The following is a 21,617-nucleotide window of genomic DNA, read 5'->3' as shown; positions in this document are numbered from 1 at the left end:
AGACACAGAAGTATGGCCTCCTCGTAGGCACTGCCTCCATTCCCATCCTGTCTCAAGCTGCTTGAGCTGCTTTTAACAGTTGAGGACAAACACAGACCACTGATTTTCTCAATCATTGTTTTTATTAATTGACTTTATAGGCTAAAGTGCATAGTAAAGACAAAAAAGGAAATGTATACATAGCAAAGGGATGTTTTCTTGCCAACATTAGAAAGACCTGAGATGCCTAAGTGTCAGTTCTAGGGAACACTGAACTGAGGGAATATGTATGCAGGCAGCAGGCCTGGGGGCTGGCTTCTGGTATAGACCTGGGACCTACAGAAGCTGCTGGCATGCTAACCCTGCCCAGGCAAAAGCTGCAATAGAGGGTGTTGGGACAAAAGGGTCACACTTTGGATAGGCGCTGCTGGTACCAAATGAGAGTTTAGTCCTTTCAGGGCCCTGGGGAACCACCACAGCTACTGAGCCTCTCCTATTGCAGGGAAAGAAACCTCAACCATCCCAAAGTGCAAGTCACAGGAAGGGTACAGGGGTCACTCCTTAGTTGGCCTGGGCCTGCTGCATAAGCCCCCAGCTGTGGTCTATCACACTTTCCCCCACTCTCAGTGAATATGTAACGTCAGGATTAGTCAGTGAAGTCTTTGTCTTATCACGTGCCTCCGTCTCCTGGAATGAGGGTGCCCAAGGAGGAAGGTAGGAGGGATTCTTGTGCTCCTTGAAAGGATAAGCAGTTCATAAACAATTCCGGGCCTCTGTTTATTAGAGTGGAAGTGAGTCTGCAAGTTAGGTCCTGGCAATTTAGAATAAGTCTGCTTCACTGAGCTCCTATCTGCCTCTGGAGCACTGCGGAAAAAAACACCTGACTGAGTCAGGATCCAGAGATACTATCAGGTAGCCTAGGTGGAAGCCCCAAACGTGCTCCAGGCAGTCTGTCCACTAACTTGCAGACGAGAGAAGAGGACAGACCTGTTAACTTCGCTCTCAGTTCTGGAGGTAAAGTGCTTACTCTAGAGCAGGGGTAAATCTAGAAACAAATGTGGGCAAGCCCTAAAAGTGGATCCTTAATTAGGTGCTAAGAGTAAAAGGACAGTAATAAAAAACAAACCGGTTCTTTCATGGGGGAGCCGGCCCCAGCCATATGGTGGCTGGGGCAAAAGGCAGCTATGTCATCTTCCTACATCATCCTCTGGATCTCCTCAAAGTTCATCAGGTTGTTGGCCGTGTCAGACCAGGCAGGGTGCTGGGCCCCATCCATCTCGGAAGCAAGCTGATTGCTTCTTTCCAGAGTATGGTTTATGCCCCCAATCACCTCCTTACAGTCAGGACACGTGCCCCTCTGCATGGCTCCCCCACAATCGCTAATCACATAGATGTGGCCATTGGGGCACTTGAACCAGTGGCCACGAGGGTAATTCATGGCTTTGACGATCTGCATTCGTTCTTCCTCTGAGATGCCCAGGCCAGAGCAGGGAAGCGTGGCTTTCAGAGACTCCATCTTTCTCTGCACAAACTGTTCATCCTCCCGGGTGAACTTACACGTACCCTCAAGGATCTTCCGGACTCTGGAGACCTCTTCTGCTACGCTGCCTCTCACCTTCCCCTCTGCCATCTTGCAGCGGGTCAGCAGGTTCACCAGGTATGTGAGCCTCTGGATTTCACTTTGGAGGTCATCCAATTCCTGGCTGGTGAAGCTCAAACGCTTCCTGGCCAGCCACTCACGGACCTGGTCTAATCGAGTCCTCACTTGTTTCTGTTCTGAGACATGCACTTTTTTAAGGGAATCATATAGGCCAACCAGGTGGTCATAGAAGCTGATATAATTCTCAACAAGGCCCAGGTCCTTCACTGACAGATTTTTCTGGGCCAGCTTCTCTTTCAACATCAGGAAGTCTTCAGGGAGCAGCTGGTAGAGGAGATTCTTCCTCCCCAGTAGGGCATTCAGTTGTTCCTGGCTGACTGCGATTTCCCCTGCTGAGCCCAAGATCTTTTCCTTGACAACTTCAATCTCTTCCAGCCGCTGTTTGATGCTGGTTCCATACCTCAGATTCTTGCGGATGGGCACCTGGCAGACAGGGCAGACCTTCAACTTGATGGCGACTTCGTCATCCTTCTGCTCGCTCATGTAGCGGTCCAGGGCTTGCACCTCAAAGATGTGGCTGCAGTCTTCCAGTTGTACAAAGCGGGCATCTGGCTCATCCTCAAAGCCAAAGAAGATTTGCGTGACTTCTTCCTGGTGGCAGACACGGCACTTCTTGGGGCATGGCTCCCCACACAAACCAATGCAGGGGTGGCCGCAAGCCAGCAGCTTAGTACAAGGCACGTAGCATGGGGGTCGGTCACAGGGCTCAGAGCAGAGTTTGGTGCACTGGTAGTGCTGGCAGCGCCAGTCACAGGGTTCCACGCAGGGACTGCACAGTTCCCCACACTTCTTCTTGCACTGGCTGTGGACGCAGCGGTTCTGACAGGTCCGCTGGCAGGGCGGGCACTCGCCAATGCACGGCTCCTGGCACTTGTGTGAACAGATGAGCAGGCGATTGCAGGGCTGTTGACAGCGCTCATGGAAGCGCCCTTTGAAGCAGCTGTGGCAGGAGCCGGGACACGGATGCCCGCAGTCCAAGATGGTGCCACACTTGGTGGTGCATTTGACTGGCAGGTCATACCTGAGGTCCTCCACATGGCCACACTTCACCTCTTGGCTGTGCCCACACTTGAGTTTCACGGTGACCTTTTCTGAACACAACCGCACACAGTCTTCACCACATGGGTGGCTGCACCTGTGCCCACATTTCAGGACCTTGGGGCAAGGCTCTTGGCAGCAGAAATCTGACTCAGGCATGGAACAAGGGACCATTTGTTCATGGCCGCACCGGAGAATGACTTTGGGCACCTTCACCTGACAAGGCTGACACTCCTGGACGCAAACAAGGGGGCACCGGTGCCCGTCTTGGCAGATCACCTTCTGGCATGGCTTCATGCACTGGAACTCCTTGTGCGAGGAGTCATAGGGGTGGCAGGCACGGGTGCAGACGTGCCCACAGCCCAGCCGGAACTCACAGGGTAGGCTGCAGCCTCCTTCGGGTACTTTTTGGAAGTCAGAAGCTTTGGATACTAAAGTGTGGGTAGCAGGGTGGTTCTGGCAGCACAGCCGGAGGGCACAGCCTATTTGATTGTTCTCTCGAAGGGTATGGATGATCTTGCTCCACAAGGGCACCTTGGCCAGCATCTGCATGTTTCCAATGCAATACATTCCCTTCTTGGCACGGGACAAGGCCACGCAGATGCGGTTGGATATCTGGAGAAAACCCACCTTTCCTGCCTGGTTGCTGCGCACTAGTGAGAGGAGGACGATGTCGTTCTCCTCCCCTTGGTATTTGTCCACCACATGGACCTTGACACCAGCAAATGTCTTAGCAGGCATGAGTTTGCGCAGGCAGAAGAGCTGCCCGGTATAGGTGGTGAGGATGGTGATCTGGGAGGGCAAGTATTCCTGGCACAGGAAGTACTTGCACAGCTCCACCACAAAGCGAGCCTCGTGCTGGTTCTGGTGGCTTTTGCCTTCTTGGATTTCCTGTTCAGGAAAGTTGTGTTCTACAAAGAAAAGGTTGGAAGAGACCCCCTGGAAAGAAAAAGAAGAGAAGGTTCACTCATGGTAGTTTTTTCTATCTTCATGTGCATTGGCCACTGACCCTGTTCCAGGGAGGGACCTTAGAAGGCTTCTGTATACTCTGTACCATTATCTTTAACTTATGAGCATTCCACTGTGCTGAATGCTTTATATACCTTATCTCCTTCAATACAATAATATTACGAGGCAGCAACCATTATTCTCATGTACAAAAGACCCTGACCCTCAGAATTGGTATATAATTTGCTAAAAGTTACACAGCTACTAAATGGCAGAGCTGGGATTCAAAAACCCAGGTCTGTATTCTCAACTTATATACTATTCCTCTTCTTAATAACTAGCTTTTTACTGTTTTGTTTTTTTCCTTTTGTTTTTGGCCACATCGCATGGCTTGGGGGAATCTTAGTTCCCAACCAGGGATCGAATCCAGGCCCCAGCAGTGAAAGCACCAAGTCCTAACCACTGGACCACCAGAGAATTCCCAATAGGTAGCTTTTTAAAAAGCTGGCTGTATTCCCTTCTGAAAGCCCTTTTTTGTCCTGAGGAAAATATAACCTCCTAGGTTGCTGACAGCATCAGAGAAAGATCAGGTAGGGCAGATTCACCTTAATCTTCTCGTATTCGAGAACAGAGGGATGGTTTTCCAGATCCTGGTAAATGTGGGGTGTCAAAAGCCGGGCAATTTCAGGGCACATGCGGTGCTGAAACAAGACACGTATGTCATTAAAAACATGGGCAGAGAATAAAATGGACAGTTTTCTAAAGACTAAGTTGCTAGTGGAAAATCTGGGGAGGTAACATTTGAAAAGAATAATCGGGAGAAAAGAGCAGAATATAAACAGCTCCTTCATCTGACACAAACTCAACACAGGCTGAACTTGTGGTATTTTAAAACAAAAAAACAAAATAAATCTGACAGAGTCATTTCATTACTAAACTAGCATTATTTTAATGAAATAAAAATGCCAAGCTTTCTTGTTGGCATTTCGCAGGCTCCCAGGAGCCTTCTCCTGGACATTTGGTAGTAACAAAGGTCTAGCTTCTCACCTGGTAGTTCAGACGGACAAAGGGAATGTTTACTTTCACCAGCCGTTCAAAGAGGGACACTTCAAGGTTGAAATTCTTGGCCAGATCATACACATTGGCACTGGGGCGCAGCTGAGAAGAGAAACACGTCTGAGGATTCTCCACTGAAAATGTATTTTAACCATCCATCCATCTACCCACCTATCAAATGTTTTTCAAGTGGCTTCTGTGTTCCAGGCACTGCTTTAGGTGTTAACAGGCTAAGGACAAAGAGTGACAAAGGCCATGAAGCCTAGAAATAAGGGTGATGGGACAGAATGCCCAGGGGTGGAGGTTCTTTACATAGGCCTCTCTGAACAGTGACATCTGGGTTGAGACCAGCATGGAGGAAGTCACCAGTCATTCAAAGAGCAAGCCATAAGAGGGAGCAGAAAGAACAGAGGGTGGGAACACAGTGAGCAAATGAGATAGATGGTGGTATGAGGTGAGGTCAGAGAAGCAGGCTGAACCCTGAGAATACTGGCCTTTGTAGGCCACTTTAAGAAGCTTGATTTTTTTTTTTAAATTTATTTATTATTTATTTATTTTTGGCTGCGTTGGGTCTTCGTTGCTGTGCACAGGCTTTCTCTAGTTATGGCGAGCGGGGCTACTCTTCGTTGCGGTGCGCGGGCTTCTCATTGTGGTGGCTTCTCTTGTTGCGGAGCATGGGCTCTAGGCACGTGGGCTTCAGTAATTGCAGGACACAGGCTCAGTAGTTGTGGCTCACGGGCTCTAGAGCACAGGCTCAGTAGTTCTGGCGCATGGGCTTAGTTGCTCCGTGGAATGTGAGATCTTCCAGGACCAGGGCTTGAACCGGTGTCCCCTGCACTGGCAGGCGGATTCTTAACCACTGCGCCACCAGGGAAGCCCCAGAAGCTTGATTTTTATTTTAAGTGCAATGGGAAACCACTGGAGGGTTTTAAGCTGGGGAGTAACATGACCTGATTTACTTTTTTGAAAAGATTCACTTTGGCTCCTTTATGAAGAATGGATTAGAGGGTGGCAAAAATGGAAGCAGTGGGATGGGGAACATGCTGTTGTAACAGTCCACTTAAAAGGCCACAGTAGGGCTTCCCTGGTGGCGCAGTGGTTGAGAGTCCGCCTGCCGATGCAGGGGACGCGGGTTCGTGTCCCGGTCCGGGAAGATCCCACATGCCGCGGAGCGGCTGGGCCCATGAGCCATGGCCGCTGAGCCTGCGCGTCTGGAGCCTGTGCTCCGCAACGGGAGAGGCCACAACAGTGAGAGGCCCGCGTACCGCAAAAAAAAAAAAAAAAAAAAAAAAGAAAGAGGCCACGGTAGATTAAAAAGTAGCAAAGGGAACAGATGAAATGGATAATGCTACCTCTAAAACATGCCCCAAATCTAAGAGAACCTGCTCTTAGATTGAACATGGGAGGTGAGGAAAAGAGGTATCACAGAAAGCCACTAATAAACTTGAGGACTGGTAAAGCAGAGACCAGGGTCTTCCCGTCTGATTCCTGATTCCAATCCTGCAGAGAGCCAACCCATCTTCCAGGGTCCCCTGTCCTACCTGCTGGTGGTCCCCAATCAGAATGAGGTGCTGGCAAGCTTTGCTCAGGGTGGCAATGGTGTGGGCCTCAAGGACTTCAGCGGCCTCTTCCACGATGACGATCCGAGGCTCCACCTTCTGCATGATCTGGCGGTATTTGGCAGCACCTCGAGTCAAGAGAACAAAGAGACTTCTCTGAGCGGATGTACTGGACTCGCTGTGCCACTGGGCTTCTGGATTGGTGACCCCTGAGCCTGGGTCTGTTACAACCGAGTCCTCACATTCACCCAGGGCCACGGTGACCACTGGATGAGAATGAGTGCTGCTGGGTGGTCTCCAGAGCATCATCCCCATGTTGTCACTGTTGAGGTTCTAAATGCAGTAGAAGCAAGTGGGTGAATTTCACCAAGAGAACCCTAAACACAGCTTGCTTTCAATAGCTTTTCATGGTATTTTCCTCTAACCTACTTAAGAAGTTTCTCTTTACCTGTCCTAGATAATCTGATAGGCATTTGGCATCAGTAGTGAACCCTATGCTTTCTTACCTGTTGTTGTCATTCCTACAACTTGGGCATCTTTCAAGATGTGCAGGTCTTCCTGGAGTCTCAGCTCAGCCATTCTCTCGGCTGACGTGCGGTACTGATGTTCATAGCTGAGGATCTTTCGGCGGGTGTCAGCCTGGTACATCTGTAGCCACAGCCTGGAGAATGAGAAGAACCAGGGAGAGGAAGCCATGTGCTTTTTGAAAAGGTGGAGGAACCCCCTTCAGTGTGCCCTGTGCATGAAGTGGAACCTACACCCTAGAGGAAGTTACAAGCCACAGAGAAAGGAGAGACCCAAATGTGCAGGGACCCGAGAGTCCAAAATGGCCAACAAAATGATGTACAGGGAGATGTATATAAATGGTCAGGAGCTAAGGAAGGAGGGGGATAAAGAACAGAGGTTAATTACTGGACAAAAGCAAGGGACTTTAAAAGCTTCAAGAAGAATTTCTCACAAACTGTCCCTACTCCATCCCTGCCCGAGTCCCCACTCCTCCCCTCACAATTACTTGTAATTGTGGAGAATTACTTGTAACTCTCCACAAGTAAAACAGATCATGTCACCACTCTGCTGTAAAACCTTCCAGTGGTACTCTTCAGCCCTAAGAGGCCCTGCACAGTCTGGCCCCTGCCCACCTCTCTGACCTCACTTTCCATTTGTCTGAGCCACAGCCATGCTGGCTGCCTTCTTTCAATTTCTCAAACATGCTCCCTTCCCCCTCGAGCCCTTTACCTATGTGATCCCTGCAAGCTCATCTGCTCCCCCTTCCCACTGGCCTTATTAATGCCTACTCATCTTCCAGATCTTGCCTCCAATGTCACTTTCCTGGATATCTCAGACCAGCTCAGCTCCCATGTTAATATTCTTAGCACTCCTGGCTCTTTTCTTCCTTGGTGTTGATGCCTATTTGTAACTTTTTATTTGTGGAACTAACTGATTTGTCTTCCTGGATAGCCTCTAAACCCCGTGAGGGTAGAACCAAGCGTGTCTATTCTATCCCACGGCTGCATCTAGCACTCAGCACAGTGGGGTGCTCAATCAATCGTCGGTTAACACTAATGTTGAAGATCTGAAGGGCTTATATTCTAGGAACAGGAAAGGAACTCCCTGGGGAAATTACATGGGCTGGCTGGGGCTGGGGGTAGGTGGGGGTGGGGGGATGGGCACAGTACCTATAAAGCTGCCAGCGAGAATTCAGGTCCAGCTGCCAAACATCCTGGATTTCATTGGCCTCGGCCTCACTCATGGTGTTCAGCTTGCGAAGCTCAACCTTCACCTTCTTCTTCATTTTCTTTTTCTGGCTGCGCTGGGTCTGTAGATATCAATACCAGTCAGAGTCACTGAGTAGAGGTGGGCCTGGTTCTAAGCCCAAGGCGGGGGCCAGAGCACATTTCAAAAAAGGAGCTGTCATCTCTGATGAACTTCTCTAAGTGTGACACACTCTCCCAACAGATATTTCATTGCTAAATGAGGGCTCTGGAGCCAGTTTGTCTGGGTTCAAAGTCCCATCTACCTCTTATTTGTTGCGGGACCTAGAGTAAGTTACTGAACCTGAACCTCTATGTTCCTCAGCATCCCCTTCTATAAAATGGGAATAATAATTGTACCTCTTCACAGAGTTGCTGGATTGACTGAAGGAGTAAATACATGGAAAGCACTTTAGAAGAGTGCTGGCACTAGTTATTACTGAACATCTTTGACCACAGTCTGCTTCTCATTCCTAAAACATATGTCATGACAGTAGTGGAGGTGCTTCTCTCTCGTTAAATGCCATACAGGTCCTGCTAAGATGGTCTTAATGCCATTATATCAAGATAGTACCTTTAACAAGTGGGTAAAAGGCACCATTTCGGAGAAAGTGCTCCCCCCGGCTCTGCATGAGCCTTTAGAAGGACTGGCATGCCAGATGGATGTCACTATACTATGGACCCCCCTCCGCTTCAAAACCAAACAATTCAACTCCTCCGGAGGCCACATGGCAGAGATGCCCAATCCATGCTTCCAAGTATTGGGCTCATGATTCTGTCCCTCACATAGTGATGTTGAACTGAACTAGGAGGTCAGATTCAAAGCCAGCAGACTGGAGAAAGCTGCATTCAAAGCTGCCCTTAAAGTCCCTTAAATCATCAGTGGGGTTCAGTGCTCTATTGTCAGACTAAGACATGGTAAATTCTGAGGACCACGGGGTTCTACCAAAGGAAGGAGCAGACAGAAAGTCTGGGCATTTATACTATTCTGGCTCTAAGAGAAATATCAAATTTCAGAGTGATTGAAGGATGAATATTCCATCCAGTCTACATAGCTTACTTCATTCTGTTTTACTTGAATCCTCTAAAATCTTAATGCACAGACTTGTTTGTAGTTGAAAAGAGAATATCCATGAAAGCACCAAGCACTGAGACCATAAGTGTTTGATCTGACTCATATGTGCTGCGCTTCTCTAAAAGTTCAAGAGAAGCACTTGGCTACCTGCTTCCTGTCTTTCTAAGTTAGCATTTCTTGCCAGGGCCCCTCTAAAAGGCCATAATTTTTACACTCTTGGAAACTGGACCTATCTTATACTAGGATTAGGTTGTAAAAGGGTAAATTAAGCTAATTATGAGGATGAAGTGAATACAGTGCAACAGAAGTGAGTGAGAATCAGGGGCTGTGGCTCTGGTCAGAACAGATGCTCTCAGGCCTGCTTCAGGAGAGTTACCCACACCCACCTGGCAGTAATAACTGACCTCCCATTTCCCACTCTGTTAGGACTTGCAGGGACTACGAGGAAGTGAGTTTACCTCCCACTCTCCTGCAGGCTGCTCCTGCCCGGCTGCTGTCCCGGGGCCATAGTTGTCTAGCCTCATGGCCAGAAGCACTTTAGCCATCTCCTGTACTGCCCCATTCTCTTCCTTCTTCCGTCGCCGGGGCCTCACCACCTCTTCCTCCTCAATCATCCGGTCTGCTTGAATCAGTTCAGCCTCCTCTGCGATCTCAATCAGCGAACCCTCCTCTTCCCCTTCTTCCTCCTCCTCCTCCCCTTCTGCTTTGGCTAAGAGAGGAAAGCAGGCAGGACAGGGATGGAGACTCTTGAAGCCAAAGGACGAAAAAGGGTACCTATAAGAGCTTAGATGCATGAAGACATTCTTAAGGGGTTTAAGGGGTTACCTCTGGGTAGGGAAATGGGAGGAATGAGACGGGAGAGAGACTTAGGTTTCCTTGCATACATTTTTGTTACATTTAAAAAATCTCATGAATGTTATGTATGCCTTTTTAAGGAAGGTTTTACTTATGTCAAATACATATACAAAGGAAAGTATACAACGTACATGTGCAACTTAAAGGATTATAAAAGTATATAAAATGAACAATCAAGTACCTTCCACCCAACTTAAGAAGCAGAAAGTTACCAATTTCTCTGAAGACCCTTGTGGGCTCTACTAACCTGAACTCTATATTAGTCATTCCTTTTAATTTTGCCACATATATAATGTATATATATCTTCAAACAACAACACATCATCTAGTTTTGACTTTTCTGAGCTCTATATAAATGAAATCGTACTGTATATATCAACATTTTCCTATAACTTGCTTTTTTCATTCAGCATGTTTTTGAGAGTCATGCATATTGCTGTATATGCTGTAATTCAATCCTTTTCACAGTTGTATCCATTATCTGAATAGACTGTAATTTATCCATTTGGTGTACAAATGTGGATGTTAGATATTTGAGTTCCTTCTGCTTTTCTATTATCATAAAGTGGTTTTGCCAATTAATATCGCCATTAGCCTCATATCAGAGTTCCCTCTGCTCCACATTCTTCCAATGTGGGATTATATCAAACATTTTAATTTTTGCCAATCTAGTAGGTGTGTAATAGTATATCATTCTAGTTTTAATTCCTCTCGTTTCTAATGAGCACTTTTCATGTTTATTGACCATGAGGATTTATTTTGTGATGTGCTTATTAAAAGTCTTTTATCTGTTTTCCTATTAAGCTATTATTTGTCTTTTTCTGATTGATGATAGCTCTTTATAAATTCTGGGCATTACTTTTAAGTCCTGCTCTTCTAGTCTTTACCATATTCCACCTTAAGATGTGATTCTAGGTAGACATGCACCTCTTACCTGTATTTTCAGGTCCTGCTGGAGCAACACTTTGGGTGAAAGAACCAACACCCAGACCCAGCCACTCCAGCATCATGGAATGCTTCCAGCCCTGGAAGCAAACCCATTCGCTATTCTGAGGAAAGAATTATTAGTCATGAGAATTCTAAGACAACTAGCATGAGGAAAGGTCTTCTCAAAGGATCAAGACGTAATTCCCTTAAAATTCTCTTAAAAGTGCAACATTTGGGCAACTGGATCATTTAATATGACTTGTATAGATTTAAAAACAAAAATATCCTGCCTCTTTTGAAAAAACCAGGAGCTATGGGGGCAATGAGCCTGCGTTCCTAAATGGCAGCAAATGGCTGAAGTGGGCTGCTGCCACCCCTTTTCCAGTTTGCCTCAGTCCTTGCTACTTCCCAACGCCTCACATCAAGCCTGCTTCAGTCCTTTATAGGACTCTGACTGACCCTTTTAGGCTTTGGGGCTTGAAACCCTGGAAATCACCAACCCATTGATAGTAGAGCTACCATCTCACTGGATTCCTGGCCAACCACGTTACAGAGATCGTGTCAGGGACTTTCCTGGTGGTCCAGTGGTTTACACTCTGTGCTTCCACTTCAGGGGGCACGGGTTCGATCCCTGGATGGGGAACTAAGATCCCCGCATGCCGTGCAGTACAGCCAACAAAGAAAAAAAAAAATACACAGATAGCAGATACTTCTTATAATATCCTTTGAAGGCAGGCATTATTATTATTCCTGCTTGACTGCTGAGGGACCTGAGGATCACACTGGCTCAAGTCACAAGTCTGTGTGACCAGTCTGTCAAGTCCCAGGCCCTCTATATGTGCTAGGTTGCCTCGTTATGATTTTGTTTAATTTAACAAGCACTTAGAGCACACTTATTAAATCAAGAGGTTTACAAATATTGACTTGTTTATTCAATAACAATCCTATAAGAATTAAGTTGTTCTATAAGAAACTGCCATTTTTGCAAGTTAAATTTAAAATGATTGGCAATTTCACGTGGTTCAACTTAATGTTATTATCCCCACTTTTTTTTTTTTTTTTTTTTGCCACGCCTCACGGCTTGCAGGATCTTAGTTCCCCGACCAGGGATCGAACCCGTGTCCCCTGCAGTGGAAGCTTGGAGTCTTAACCACTGGACCTCCAGGGAAGTCCCTATCCCCACTTTATAAAAGAGGAAACAGGAACAAGAAAATTAAGTAACTTGCCTAGAGCAAAATCAGTATTCACATCCAGCAGACTGGCTCCAGAGTCTTGTTTCTGACTAGTATATTCAGCTGCCTTTTCTCACGAAAAGGAACTTTTCACATCAAAGCAGCATCTTAGCAGATTATAGCTAATGCTTTGGACTGCTACTTCTGCTGCCAAATATGGGGACAAGAGAGATGCTTGTGCCCCACAAGATGACCCCTACCTGTATCGGTCCATTCATCAGGCTTTTCCAGTGCTGGAGGGAGATGTACTTCTCCAGATGCTGTTCCCGTAGTACGCCACGCATGGTGCACTCCAGGGTCTGGGCCCCTTCATGCAGCTCTTGCTCTGACTCTTTCATTTGTGTCATGATCTATCAAGAACAGAGGGAAAGAAATGATGAAGAAGTATCATCATGTCCCAAACTCAGTCTCTGCCTTGAGGGAAAACAAAGCTAACACAGGAACAGCCAGTCTTAAAACCAAAGGATTGATATCTAAGATGTCTAAAAACCTCCTACCAACTAGTAAGAAAAGAAAACAAATAACAGAAAAACAGGCCAAATATATTGTGGTAGAGACCTCACTCTTTTTTCCTTAGTAATAAGAACTCAAAGTTTTGGTTGGGCACAATGCTGCCCAGCTAGAAGATGATATTTACCTGGTCAACAGGCTGTTAAGTGCTATGCGTGGCTTTGGGGAACTAGCTTTAAGGCCCTGGCAGGGGCTGGGAGGGGTGGTGTGCCCTTTTCTGTCCTTTCCCCATCTTGGATTATGAGGGCAAAGATCACACCGTAGGATTACCCAAATGGAATGCTGGAAGGAACCAGGGTCCTTCACAGCTTTGTGGAGCCTCCCTATCTCCCCTGGACTGACTACCCAGAAAGCCACTGCTATCTTGGTTAGTTCACCCCTGAGCTACCTCAGATCTCCAAAGCTGGGACTTACACTCATGTAGGCCCTTCGGAGGTGCATGGGGAGGTTGCGGCGGAATTCCCGCTTGTTCCTCAGCTCCCTCAGGGTGAACTGCTTCAGGATTTCACTGTTGCTCCTTCCACCCACCCGCACAATGCTGGTCTTCTGACACTTATAGATGCCTGTGGAGCAAAGTAGAGCATGGCAGAGTTAAGAGGAGCTATGCTGGATTCTCTCAGGTGAGAGCTGTATATGCTTGGGATGTTGTTGCAGCTGGTCCCTTAGGGTACAAACTGGTACTTACAGGGAACCTACCCCACCAGTAAACAAGAAGGCCCCAGAGATGATGTGACCTGCAGAGCAGTAAAGTGTGGTGCTTAAGAGCACAGGCTTTAGAATCAGACACTTGGGGACCCAAGTCTCATCTGCACCACTTACTGCTATGTAACCTGGGGCAGGTTACTTAAGTTGAGCCTCAGTTTCTTTGTGATTTGAAGACAGTAATACTTGCCTTATAGGGCTATAGTCTGGATAAACGAGAGAGTATCCTTATAGCTCCTAGGGAGGGCCTAGCCCAAAGTAAGCATTAGTAAATGTTCTCTATTATTCACTCTACAGATATTTACTGATTGCTTATTATGTGCCAGGCATGTGTTAGTTTCTGAAGATACAGTGGTCAAAACACAGGCTCAGTTCCTCATTTGTTCTCATGTCTCACAGTCTACCAGAGAGGATACATATTAAACATTTTATCATAATAAAACTTAATACTATAAATACATGCTAAAAGTGTACAACAAGGGACCTTAACTAGGTTGGGTGGGGTAGAGATCTAATTTTTGAGGATCCAATTTAAACTGATACTCTAGGAATAAGGAAGATTTAATCTAGGTGAAAGGAGGATATGAAAGAGTGGAAAATAATAGTCTAAGCATTATTTTCCAAAGGAAAAACAAATACTTGTTCATTCACTTATGCAATTAGTATTGTATGAGTGTCTAGTATGTGCCAGGATCTGTGAATACAGCAAGAAACAGGACCAATCCACTTAGTGCTTATAGTCTAGGGTAGAGACACATACAAATAAATTGGTACATATATGCTAATGAAGTATTTGAAGAAAAAAATACAAAAGGAGTCTTAACCTTGTCTGGGGCCAAGAGGGCGAGTCCACATGAAGTGAGACCTGAGGAATCAGCTGGAGCCATCCAGGCTGGATGCATCAAGATGGAGACAGTGGGAGAAAGAAAAAGTACATGCTAGGCAGAGGGAACAGCATGGGCCAAGGGAGAAGCTGGAGGAAGTCAAGAAACTGTAGACAGTCAGGGTTGCTGGAGTTAGAGAGAACAAGGGAAGAGGCAGGAGATGAGGTTCAGAATTAGGCTGGAGCAAACCACACACAGCCTTTCAGGTTGTGGACTTTATCCAAAGAGCAATAGAAAGCTACTGAACTTGCTGACGGTTCAACTACAAATGTCTTACTAGAGAACTTTTTTTTTTTTTTGCCATACCGCACAGCCTGCAGGATCTCAGTTCCCTGACCAGGGATTGAACCCGGGCCACAGCAGTGAAAGCCCAGAATCCTAACCACTAGGCCACCAGGGAACTCCCAACAGAGAACAAATTTGCCTACAGATATTACCTTCCAGAAACTGGTCCAAAGCATGATTAGTATAACACACAACCAAGATGGGGAACTTCTGGAGGCTAACTTGCCAAACAGCCTCGTTGGTTAGAAGGGCCTGAACAATTTTTAGACCCACATAGGTTTTGCCTAAAAAAACAAGGAAAAAGGAGAGTTAAAAAACTTAGAGACTTTCTAAAAGGAGTAATTACATACAGCAGATTATTATTATTATTAAAAAATTTAAGGTAATATATTGAGATGGTTTAAAATCCTAGAAGCGCAAATGGATGTATTATGTCCTCCTCACTCTTCTGTCCCCAGCCACCTAGTTCCTCTTGGAAGCAACCAGTGTTACTAGTTTCTTGCGTAACTTTCCAGAGGTAGTCATTCTATGCACAAACCAAAACGAATATACAGTCTTTTTCTAGCCTTCCCCCTTCCTTTTTAAAATACAAACAGTAGCAGACTATTTTCACTGTTCTACATCCTGCTTTTTTCACTTAATATATCTTGGAGGTAGTTCTCTATCAGTACATAAAAAGAATCCTCTTTTTGTTTTTCAGGGCTGTAAGGCATTTTTTTAGCCAGTTTTCTGTTGATGGACATATACATTGCTTCCAATCTCACATGGAAAATTATTTAGAAACGCTTTTTTTAAAAAATAAATTTATTTATTTTATTTATTTATTTTTGGCTGTGCTGGGTCTTTGTTGCTGAACGCGGGCTTTCTCTAGTTGTGGCGAGCGGGGGCTACTCTTCATTGCGGTGCGTGGGCTTCTCATCGTAGGGCTTCTCTTGTTGTGGGGTACGGGCTCTAGGCATGCAGGCTTCAGTAGTTGTGGCACGTGGGCTCAATAGTTGTGGCTTGCGGGCTCTAGAGCGCAGGCTCAGTAGTTGTGGCGCACAGGCTTAGTTGCTCCGCGGCATGCGGGATCTTCCCGGACCAGGGCCCGAACCCATGTCCCCTGCATTGGCAGGCAGATTCTTAACCACTGCGCCACCAGGGAAGCCCTAGAAATGCTTTTAATATACCACAGTAGACTTGCCTTTGTGATAGGAGTGAAAAACTCACAGAAATCAACATTGGAGTTAGAGTTATCGGCTCATTAGTAAATGGCCAATAATTAATTGTTTACAAACAGCTAAATTCTTACATTGTGTCAAGCTGAGAAGGTAGCCACTGTCTTAAAAAATACTCGATGTTGAGTGAGCAGTACAAGAAAATAAAAAATTTCAGTACAGCTGAATACTTTTCAGTATAGATAAATAACAATTTATTGCTTCCTTTTTTTTCTTCAAATATGTATTGAGTGCCAGACAGGTGTTAGACACTGGGTTAGGTGCAAGAAATACAATGGTGAGCAAAACAGCCATGGTTCTTATCTTCCTGGACATGACAGACTTGCAGAAGAGAAAGATAATTAATCACACAAACAAATGTAAAAATCACAAATGTGGGAAATGAGAAATACATGGTACCAAGAAAACAAATAATTGGGATTCTGGCCTACTCAATGAGATTAGAAGAGGCTTCCCTGGGAAAGTGATAACTGAGTAAGAGCAGGCAAGGGGGAATAGGGATGGACTGGTTGGGAGGTTCCTGACATCTTCCAGTGAGTGAGGACAAGGTCTGGCTCCCGCAGTTGAGATAAGTACACAGACTGGGGAGAAGTTTCAGAGGTAAACTTGATTGGAACTTGATAATGGTTTGGCTGGGGTGGGGAACAGAAAAGGATAACTCCTATGTTTCTAATTTGGAGGACTGGATGGCTAAAGAGTCCTCCGGAGGAAAGAAAATCTTTATAATTCAATATTTACCCCATCCTCTCCTACTGCTTCCTTCCCCTTAGAATGGATACTTTTCGGGACTTCCACCTCAAAAATGACCCCCTTTGTCACATCCCTCTCAAACTCCCAGGTAGGCTGCTGCTTAGTAGCTGTGTGTGTGTGTGTGTGTGTGTGTGTGTGTGTGTGTGTGTGTGTGTGTGTGTGTGTGTCAACCTAGCGTGAAATGATTACAGTACTACACTTGGAGCTAAAGAGTCTCAATTCAAATGATAACATTAGGGGAAATTAGTTGCAACATATGCATATTTTGAATATACAAACAGCTCCTATAAATCAGTAAGAAAAAGAAACCATTCAACAGAAATATGGCAAATACGAAAAGGCAATCCACAGAAACAGTTATATAAATACCTAATAAAGACAAGAAAGGCTATTTAATCTCACTCTTGATTAAAGAAATACAAATTAACCACTGTGATATACATTTCCAGAGGGCAATTTGGCACTATCTATTAAAATTACTAATTCACATATTCTTTGATTCAGTTAGGGATTTCTCTCCTGGATATATTCTGCTTCTGTGTGAAATGACTCACAAACAAGGTTATTCACTGACCTATTGTTTGTATCAGTAAATCTTTCCATAGGGAACTGGTTAAAGAGATTATGAGCTATCTATACAATGGAATATTATGCAGCCACAAACAGGAGTGAGATAATACTTATGCACCAGTATGAAAGGATCACCGAGATATTTTATAAATGAGCAAAACAAAACACATGCAAAGTGTTTTCTAGCATAGTGAGTCAAAAAAAAGTGGGGGGAAATAAATATAAGTATGCATTTGCTTGAACATTCATAGACTATCTCGGGAAGGATAAACAGGAAGACAATAACATTGTTTGCTTTAGATAAAGGAACTGAGTGGGATGGTGGGAGGAGAGAGACGTGGAATTTTTAAAATATTTGAACCATTTTGTATTAAAACATAAAATTAAAATTAATAAGCCATAACCTCTCAGATCAGCAAAAACTGCTGATGAGAAAAGATTGATAACATACAACAATGCTGGAAAGTATATAAGGAAATGGGAACACTAATTCATTCTCGGTGGCAATACAAACTGGTACATCCTTTTTCTTCTTCTAAAGCCCTGAAAGCATCACTTTAATTATGCAGATTTTCCCATCATATGGGTGTTTCTTATCAGAAAGAACTTTCCATTTTGTTACATTAATTTTTTATCATGAGTTGCCATTATTTTATCGTTATTTTTAAAGAACCTCTTCCTGTTTTGTTTTTTATTTTTTATTATTATTATTTTTTTGCGGTATGTGGGCCTCTCACTGTTGTGGCCTCTCCCGTTGCAGAGCACAGGCTCCGGATGCACAGGCTCAGTGGCCATGGCTCACGGGCCCAGCCGCTCCGTGGGATCTTCCCGGACCGGGGCACGAACCCACGTCCCCTGCATCGGCAGGCGGACTCTCAACCACTGCGCCACCAGGGAAGCCCTGTTTTTTATTTTTAAAATATTCTTTTGGGAGGGTTATTTAGCAGTACCTACCCTGTTAATGTGAATTCCCACGTTAGGAAAAAAACTACAGAAATAATAAGCAGAGTACTCAGAGATAAACACACACAGATATAGATTATGAATACTTACTAAGCACTGTCTATGAAACCAAAAAAAAATCTTGGTGCATTCATGCCATGAACGCAGCCATGGTAAAAAAGAGTGAGGTATATTTCTAAATGTGACTGTAGTGTAAGGAATGTAAAAATATCCCTAACATGTTATATACATATATATAAATTGTAGGCCAATATATAGAACATAATCTTGTTTCTGTTATTGAAAAAATAGGAAAAGCGTGCTATGTAAACATATAAATACACATAAAGACACAAAGATATATCAGTTTTAACTTTGGAAAACATCTCAAAAGACACATGTCAAACTGCTAATAGTAGCTATCATCTCAGGGGAGGATTAGAGAGTGGCACACGGGGAGGAGGATGTAGGGAGGTATATTTCCAAGAGAAGCAAGTTCAGTGTGGTAGATAGAGAAGCCAGGAGCCGGCTTCTAGACTGCCTGAGTTCTAGTCTTAGGTCTGTCACTTGTCATCTGTGTGAGCTTCAACATATTATTCAACTTCTCTTTGCCTTAGTTTTTTTCATCTGTAAAATGGAATGGTTTCTACCTCACAGAGTTGCAATGAGTTAACAGATGCAAATCATATACAGCAGTATTTGGTGCCCAGTGCTATTATACAGTTGATATTATTTAACTTAAATTTATATAAGATCAAGCAAATTAATATATCCTGCGATGAAGCAGAAGTAATACATCTCCCTAAGTCTGACCCCTCAGCAGTCTTACTACGCATACCAATGGGTCCTCACTGGAAAATCACTATGAGAAGCTGCTTTTTAAACAAGTTCAATGCCCATTTCAGGGGAATGTTTTAAACTGAGACATTCCAGAAACCTAGAGTCAAGCCCCCCTTGCCTATCTCATAGGGCAGATGTCATGTGCTCTGAAAAATTTTCTCTTACCTGTTCCAGGAGGTCCTTGAATAATAGCCAGTTCTCTTGTGAGAGCAAACTGCAAGGCTTCCATCTGGGAGTTATCCAGCTTCAGGGTTTCTTTTGAGGGCCACTGGCTGGGGTCTAAGACATTAACTCTGAGATGTCTCAAGCCCTCAGTATTCCTCAGAGATTCCCCAGTGGCAGAGGGATTGTTTATTAAGGGAGTGAAATCATATCTGCCCCCCATTAGCAAGTATCTTGGCTCCTTCACATAGGAGTCACACTCCACGATGTTCCTCTGGAAGGGGACATCTTCCTCTTGGACTTCCTGGAGTCCTTCCAGGACGTGCCTATAGGCCTCAAAGTATGCGGTTGTCTCCACCATGAGGAAAGAGTCAGAGGGCTGGACATGTGCTAGCAGCTGTTGGCTCTGCTCATTGAAACAGAGCTGGACAATTCCTCGGCAGAGATCTTCCTGCTCCCGATTAGACACAGTGGCAAAAAGAAATGTCTCAAAGTTGTCCTTGGACATGCACACCAAGGACCCATAGAGCAATCGCTTGGAGTTCTGCCAGCGAACAAACTTCAGTGGTTTTGTGTCAAATTGCACCTTGTAGACAATGCCTGTTGACGAACACACGGGGGTGATAATCCTGGTATCAAAGTAGATTCGGATGTCATCAAACTTTCTCTTCCTCAGGCCTTGGTCTTCAAAGCTTTGGAGAAGTTCCAAAATGCCCTCTCGCAGGGGTCTGACAAAATCCTCTCGCAGGAGTCGGAAGTGGGTATCCAGATAGATAGCAGTGCTGTCGTATTTTCCAGAAATGATGTTGGGGCGAAGGAATGGCCTCTCATCCAAGTGCACTTCATTGTAAGTGGGGTAAATGGGCATGGTCCGGTAGCTCTCAACATGGTCTTCGGCCTCAGGCTGCACAAGAGTGTAGGTGTCCACTCTTAAAGTGCCCTCTCGTCTCTTTTCCTGCAGATGTTCGATGATGGTCTGGACCTTTTCCAGGTTCTTCTCTGTCTCTTCTCCTATGTCAACACCAGAGGCTCTCAAAGCATTAAGAGAAGCTGGCAGGAGAGAAATGAGCATGGAAGTTTCCTGAACAGAGCTGGCAGGGAAGACACTTACAAGGTCCTGGAGGAGGGAGATGATGTTGCTGATGTGTTCTGGATACTGGTTTCGAACATGGGGGATGGATTCAGTGATCATCCCTACCACATAAGCCGGCAAGCAGACTCTGAGGAATTTGGAATTCTTCAATATGCCCAGAACATGGAGAACGCTGTGGCGGTCCATTTTGGAACTGCAAGCCTTCCGAAGAACTTGGCAGATGAGCTCAAGGAAGCTGGACTTCATAAAAGAGTGAGACAAGAGCTCCTTCAGTCCTAAACTTGTGGCAAGTGTGATGACCACCTCAGAGGGATCTTTCTGCAGAAGACTTTCTAGGAACTTGTAGCCCAGTTTCTTCACCTGCTGTGGCTGTTCTGCAGGCTTTTGGTGGGGGTTCCGCCACTGCTGAAAGTTTTCATCAGATCGTGGTGGTCTGCGGTTCCTTCCCTCCTGGTTGCCACTTCTCCGCCTGGTGTCATTTTCCTGACCATGTCTTTGGCCTCTAGGTTCATCATTGGCATGCCCTTCCTGGTTTCTCCTTCCCTGATGTGGGTTCCTGCCCATAGCCCCAAACCTCTCTTCTCTTTGCCGATGAGGAACAGGATGGTTGTTGGCCCTAGGATGCCTTTCGGGCTGGTTGGCTCCTCCTCTGAGAGCACTGGCTGGTGGATTATCGGCCTGATTTCTAGCTCTTGGTGATAATTCTCCATCCATAGGCCCTAAACACAATGGGAATTTTGGGTAAGCACAATGATATGAACATACTTTCACTTTCCAAAACAACTAAGGAGCTTAGGTTTTATTTGGAGAGAAAAAAGGTTTCCGACCAAGTCGTGATAAATATAAACTAGTTTACGATGGTTGTTGTATACATTATGAAAATACTGTCTTTTCAAAGGGTGCAAAAGAAAAAATAAACATTTGTTGAGTGCCTAATACATGATAGAGGATAACTACTCATTTAATCCTCACAAGCTGGCATTATTTCAGAGGCTCAAAAAGGTCATCTCATTGTTTTCAGTCTCTTGCCAGTACTGAACAACAGTGACAGCATGAGTTTCACAGCTAAACAGACCTTGTTCAAACCTTGGTCTAGGTACTTCCTTACTGTATAACCTTGGCTAAGTTGCATAATTTCTCTAAGCTTCATCATCTGGGTTGCTGTAAAGATTAAATGTTTATAAAATGCTTAGTATACTACCTGACACACAAAAAGCTCTCATTAATGTTAATTACTAGCAGAAATACTAATAATTTTTTATTGGGAATACCCTATTGATTTCTAGGGCCATTGGTTCTGCCTCTAAACAATTAGGTCATAGGCAACAGAGACGTCAAATGGGATAAAACCATAGAGGGAAATGCTTTTTGAACTTTCCTCAGCGTCAGATGGCAAAGGGGAAGGTAGGGCTTCCTTTACCAAGATGTTTTTGAGCCAAATAATAGATTGTGAAGGAAACTGAAAAATAAAGCTCAAGTTCTATTTCAGGAAACTGAAAAATGAAACTCAAGCTTTGATTCAGGAAACTGAAAAATGAAAATTAACTTTTCCTCCTTTCTGCAGCACGAGTTCATCGACATA

At 44.9% G+C, this 21,617-nt stretch overlaps 1 protein-coding gene across 3 annotated transcripts in view; it reads right to left on the bottom strand.

Annotated features, from left to right (window-relative positions):
• Nucleotides 1–100: 100 nt before the first annotated feature.
• Nucleotides 101–21,617, bottom strand: part of ZNFX1 (zinc finger NFX1-type containing 1) — a 28,173-nt gene continuing 6,656 nt past the window's right edge. For 2 of the 3 annotated variants that reach the window (XM_028498447.2, XM_024128308.3), the window contains 12 exons: nt 18,946–20,754; nt 14,614–14,745; nt 13,005–13,153; nt 12,281–12,430; nt 10,856–10,970; nt 9,525–9,775; nt 7,917–8,056; nt 6,747–6,901; nt 6,223–6,368; nt 4,673–4,783; nt 4,231–4,326; nt 101–3,616 (listed from right to left, as the gene is read on the bottom strand). In XM_028498447.2, the coding sequence (XP_028354248.1) occupies nt 1,175–3,616; nt 4,231–4,326; nt 4,673–4,783; nt 6,223–6,368; nt 6,747–6,901; nt 7,917–8,056; nt 9,525–9,775; nt 10,856–10,970; nt 12,281–12,430; nt 13,005–13,153; nt 14,614–14,745; nt 18,946–20,754 (5,696 nt within the window). In that variant the 3' untranslated portion in view covers nt 101–1,174. The remainder of the gene's footprint in view (nt 3,617–4,230; nt 4,327–4,672; nt 4,784–6,222; nt 6,369–6,746; nt 6,902–7,916; nt 8,057–9,524; nt 9,776–10,855; nt 10,971–12,280; nt 12,431–13,004; nt 13,154–14,613; nt 14,746–18,945; nt 20,755–21,617) is intronic. The other variant, XM_055090669.1, reaches the window with a different exon arrangement.

Source organism: Physeter macrocephalus, chromosome 14 (genome assembly GCF_002837175.3).
Source record: "Physeter macrocephalus isolate SW-GA chromosome 14, ASM283717v5, whole genome shotgun sequence".
Lineage (NCBI taxonomy): Eukaryota > Metazoa > Chordata > Mammalia > Artiodactyla > Physeteridae > Physeter > Physeter macrocephalus.
Note: the sequence above shows the minus strand (reverse complement) of the source record. Positions and strands in the feature narration are given on the sequence as shown.